At 42.6% G+C, this 5,678-nt stretch overlaps 1 protein-coding gene across 2 annotated transcripts in view; it reads right to left on the bottom strand.

Annotated features, from left to right (window-relative positions):
• Positions 1-1,146: 1,146 nt before the first annotated feature.
• LOC117809718 (tumor necrosis factor receptor superfamily member 13C-like) overlaps positions 1,147-5,678 on the bottom strand; it is an 8,913-nt gene continuing 4,381 nt past the window's right edge. For both annotated transcript variants that reach the window (XM_034679187.1, XM_034679186.1), the window contains exon 5: positions 1,147-2,725. In XM_034679187.1, the coding sequence (XP_034535078.1) occupies positions 2,421-2,725 (305 nt within the window). In that variant the 3' untranslated portion in view covers positions 1,147-2,420. The remainder of the gene's footprint in view (positions 2,726-5,678) is intronic.

The following is a 5,678-nucleotide window of genomic DNA, read 5'->3' as shown; positions in this document are numbered from 1 at the left end:
TTTAAGATGGACTCAGGGTCTCACTTCTCTCCGTCTCTCTCCTTTTCACTGATGATTGTTTCCTGATGTGTTACAGTTTTGATTTATCCCAGTTTGGCGACACATAGAGAGCATCTTTAGTCAGATGTTTCATAGATTTGATCGAAGATGCAACTCAGAGCACAGCAGTGTCTTGTCAGCACGCCTGTCACTGCAGGTACAGGTAGGGACCGTGCATTAAAGTGCGACACAGACCTTCAAAGGTGACATATCATGCATAATCGACTTCTACCTGAAATATGTGTCCCTGTCTACAAACCCCCCAAACATGAAAAGAATCCATTCTGCCCCTGTTCTGATTTCTCCACCTTTCTGTAAATGTGTGCTGAAACCAGCCGTTTCAGTTTTCAGTGTTTTTCATACGTCACAACGCCATCCGGTCTGTAACAGGAAGTCAGAGCTCGGAGCTTGTTCAGCCCATAGACTGTATAAAATACAACTCAACCCCTCCTCCGTTTTTCATTACCTGCACACATGTGTGCTAACAAGGAGCTTAGGAGGGAGGCATGCTAGTTGCAGGCTGTCTTAATAAATACAAAGGTCGGTTTGACTCCCCACGTCTGCAGATTTGAAGATCTAGTGGATGATTTTTATTTGTCATGGATAAGTGCTAGCACTAGTTAGCATAGCCACATAGCTACATGTTTGTCGCTGTGTACCAAGACACACGTCGACATACTGACAAATAAAACAACAAGAAACACTAAATCTGTGACCAATGGTTCAGAAAGGTCCTGCTGCAGGCGCCTCTCCGTCAGGATCAGATTCTGGATCAGATTCAGAGGGTTGAAGTAACGCAGGTCTGTGAGCAGCCGTGTATATTCAGCCGACATGTAAACATTAGATCAACGTGCTGGACAGCCGAGGCCACATCCACTTCCTGAGGGGGCGTGGTCAGAGAGCTCATTCTCATTGAAAGGCACAGACACAGAAAACAGCCTGTTCTGAGCAGGGCTGAAAAAGAGGGGTTTACAGGCAGACCAGAATCTGATTTCAAAGTGTTTTTATGAGCAATAAACTTTAAAGACATGTTTTGGGACCTCTTAGACCAAGATATGTTGATGAAAAAGAGCAGAATATGTCACCTTTAAATTAACAACATGTGTGTGTGAGCATACTGTACTTTTATTTAAAGTCAAAGAAGTACATATATGTGTCCACAGACAGAGTTTAGTCTCCTGATTTGGAGTAAGCATCATTCCTCTGTATCACCTCTTTGACATGAGTGTAATGACCTTAACTCAGCACATCAGCAGGGACACACAGCAGCGTTGCATTATGGGAGAGTCTAGGGTAAACTATCTGAGGTGAGGAATCCAGATACGACACAGGTAAAGGTGTTCATAGATTAAAACATTCAAATGTAACATAAACTGATAAACATTTAAGACTTTAAGACGCCAAATATCCACAGCTCAAACCTCCTCTATCTGCTGCATGAACATCAGTGAGAGTCAGACTGAACAATCCAACCACAGGTGATGTAAATATAATTTAAGATGTTAGCTGAGGTGGAAGAAGAGTTATAAATAAGTTGCTGTCCTGTGTTTCTCTCTACACGATTAAACTCTTCAATGACAAGAAAAGAAACGTGGAAAAGAGTGCAACTAGTTTTAAGATTATCAGCCATGAGTGTGGCTCTCATTTCCTCTCCATCTCCCTTTGCTGCAGTCTGCCTCAGTGTTTGTTTCATGCTGCCACTTGGGGGCGCCAAAGTCAGACAGTAAACATCCACAAAGATGAGATGAATGTCACACGACATGCGTCAGATGGATTTTCTCCTGCCTCTGAAGGACCTCGTGGGTTTCAGCGTGACGGTCCTCCTTTGAGATCTTTAATCTTTAAAGGGTCAGTTCTCCTCTGAAGTAAATCCAGATCCTGAGGTGTGACGCTGCATGAACTCTTACTGTTTGTGATAATGTTCAGATGTTTCCTGCAGGAGCTCTCGATTCATAATAAAATTATTTACCGTGTAAATAGCTTTTTTCCTGCTGCACAGACAGTGACGACAACAAACAGGAGAACATGTAACAACTACCTTCCTCACCATGCAACGTCTCTGTGATGAGTTCATGTTGTAATAAATGATGTTTGAGATACAGCACAGCTCCTCTTCTGTCTTTAACACTTTGAAGTCTATAAAACTGAAAAAGATGAAACTACTGGACACTGATCTTTATAAAAACTTTATCTTTGTCAGCAGAAAGAAAGAAAGTGATTCAAATACGATCTTAAAAACCATAAAAACATGGCGGTACATGAAGTTATCCAAAATATGGATCAGAATAAGGAAACACAGTGAGCTCAGTGTGTAGAGAGCATGCTGAGAAACACACACTCCCCACACACTCCCCACACACACACACACTCAGACCTCAGGCCTACATGGTTTTAGTTGTAACGAGCACAGTGCCGCCCAGCTCTGTGGCAGGAAGTGGGACTCTGTGTTCCCTCGCCGTGCCGCCTGAAGGCAGCCCTCCCTCCGCCCCCGTCCCAGCATGCTCTGGGGGATCCCTGTAAGCAGAGAATTCGTCCTCCCACGCTGAACCTGTTTGGGCCACTGGGTACAGCAGAGCCCCGGGAGGGCCCCCGGCTGCTGCTGCTGCTGCTGCTGCGTGGTTGTTAATGACGTGGATGACAGGCGGCTCTGCTTTCAGAAGAGAGTCCTGATGCTGAGCTGCGTCCGCTGAAACACAAACAAATTAAGGGCGTGAGACACGAGTATCGTAAGGTCACCAAACATCATAACGTCACCAAGCATCATAACGCCACGAGCATCGTAACCCCACAAGCATCGTAACGTCACTAGGGCTGTCAACGAATATTCTAAATTCGAATATTAAAAAAAACAGAGATTCAATTGTGAAAATTAATATTTACTGAGCATCATAACGTCACTGTTACTGAGCATCATAACGTCACTGTTACTGAGCATCATAACGTCACTGTTACTGAGCATCATAACGTCACTGTTACTGAGCATCATAACGTCACTGTTACTGAGCATCATAACGTCACTGTTACTGAGCATCATAACGTCACTGAGCATCATAACGTCACTGAGCATCATAACGTCACTGTTACTGAGCATCATAACGTCACTGTTACTGAGCATCATAATGCCACTGTCACTGAGCATCATAACGTCACTGTTACTGAGCATCATAACGTCACTGTCACTGAGCATCATAACGTCACTGTTACTGAGCATCATAACGTCACTGAGCATCATAACGTCACTGAGCATCATAACGTCACTGTTACTGAGCATCATAACGTCACTGTTACTGAGCATCATAATGCCACTGTCACTGAGCATCATAACGTCACTGTCACTGAGCATCATAACGTCACTGTTACTGAGCATCATAACGTCACTGTTACTGAGCATCATAACGTCACTGTTACTGAGCATCATAACGCCACTGTTACTGAGTATCATAACGTCACTGAGCATCATAATGCCACTGAGCATCATCAGTCTTAAACGAGACTCCTTCTATTAATCATCTCAGGTTAGTTTGCATGTGAATCATCTCTCAGCTTGCTCGTATAAACTCACTGGGGAGACCGAAACGTGTTCTGAAACCGTCTGAAATCAATCATGAAGCCTCCTCTTGATAAATACGTAGAGCAGACCATCAGGAGGAAGATCACTGAGGGTTTTCATCCCTGTTACTGCAGAGGTGTCAGGTGGGGCGAGTACCAGCACTCTGCTGAAACAGACTTTCATTTTCATTGTGAGTTATATTTAATATTTCTAGAATTCAGACAGAGAAGTTTACTCATCAGAGAAGAACTACAACCTGTTAAAGTTCCTTATAGGAGCTTTAACAGGTTCATGTGCATGCTTTTTACAGCAGCGTTCATGTGTTAATCTCAGTGATGAAGGCCTGAAGTTATAAAAGAGAACAGGTTATATTTTTTATAATGATGCTGTTACAATGCTGCAACAGACGGCTATGAGCATAGCTACAGGTGCAGCTGATCAGACTGATGTCAGCAGGTAAACACATCACGTCAGCTGACGGAGAGATATTTAGGAGAGAGAGAATCAGCACAGACATGAGGATGAGGCTGACTCTCAGTGTTATCTTAAGAATAATAATAAACCCTGTGTGTGACAGAATAAACTCATAAAATATGTTTCATTACATTCATTTGATTCACAAATCACTGACACGGCTTCATATTGTTAAAATTGTTTTTTTAAATGCACAATAAAAGGATTTCAAACACAGGATTAAAAATATAATTAAGGTAGATTTAAAAAGCTCTGATTAATGTCCATGATGTTTAATAAAAGCTGGGATTGGAGGAGAGAGAGGATCAGACCAGGAACAGACAGAGGTGTGGTTTTTTAACACAAACTGTTTGTTAATGAAGAATTTTTAAATAAAATTAAATCTTAACTTTAATAAAATAGATCTTTATTGTCATTGTTGTGAAACAATGAAAGGCAGTTTAGCAGCTCTTCACTATAGCAGCATGGACGAAAGTTAACATTTAAAATAACAAATCAAACAATAGAAATAAAATCAGGGCGCATTAACATTATAACATTTTTAGACATCAGCACTTAAACTGAAGATGTAAGACATTTATATTTATTTTATTTTAGAAGATATTTTATTTAAATTCACTTTTTAAAACTCTGCCCTGTATGTGACCCTGAGTGCTCTGAGAGGCTCCTTTAATAAAACATGTTATTATATAAACCTGATCTGAAGTGTTCTCCCTCTCTGTCCCGGCTGATACGACAGCACCTCTTCTCTGTTGGTGTGAAGTTAAAGACGTTAACATGTTTTATTTTAGATTAAATTCTGATTCAACTTTCAGACTCCTCCTCTGATCGACCGTGAGGCTCACTTCTGTGAGAGCTGAAGCTGGCAGAGACAGAGACGTCTTCATGATTGAATTTCCTCACAATGCTGTAATAATTGAGCACAGAGCCCACAGAGCTGAGTGTTAGAGAAGCTCTAATCACATCACATGAGGAACAATGATGTGTTTCTCAGCAGAGAGAGACGGCTGATAGTTAATCTAGTTTGGTACATTCCTGCGTCCTGTGATAACGCTCTAAAGACTCAGTCAGCACTGAAACACACTGCTGAGACATTCCTGAGGTCTCTCTTTGCTGGCTTCAGACGGCACATGAGCTGCATTACTCAGTTTTAATAAAAAGATGAAGAAGTGCAGCTTTCAGCATCATGAGCTTTCATTGGCTGAGAGGCCTGCTCACACGAGCTGCTGTGTAAAGGCTTAACGCTCCCTCACGGGGTCCACCAGCACGCTGCTCTCCTGCATGAAGCTGTGATCAGACACGGCTGGTGTTGATCTTTAGGACAGTTTAAAGTGTGTGTTGTGTTTTAAAGTGAAGACGGCTCTGTCCTTCCTCACTAACGGATGTGTGTGAGAACCAGAATAGCTGTCAGGAGAGCGGAGCTGACCCCTGGGACGCCTGAGAAGAAGAGAACAGAAACTGTGAAGTTTCTACCGTCATGTTCTTCACCGTCACACTTCATCACCTGCCCGCCTGCAGCCCTGCTTCCTCTGCTCTCCTCTCAGACCGCCCCTCCACACGTGTACCACGATAGAAACCCAGAGTACTGTACGAAACTTACACAGCTACCTACAAT

This window comes from Notolabrus celidotus, unplaced genomic scaffold (assembly GCF_009762535.1).
Source record: "Notolabrus celidotus isolate fNotCel1 unplaced genomic scaffold, fNotCel1.pri scaffold_373_arrow_ctg1, whole genome shotgun sequence".
NCBI classification, from domain to species: Eukaryota; Metazoa; Chordata; class Actinopteri; order Labriformes; family Labridae; genus Notolabrus; species Notolabrus celidotus.
The sequence above is the reverse complement of the archived record's forward strand: the minus strand, read 5'-3'. Positions and strand labels throughout refer to the sequence as shown.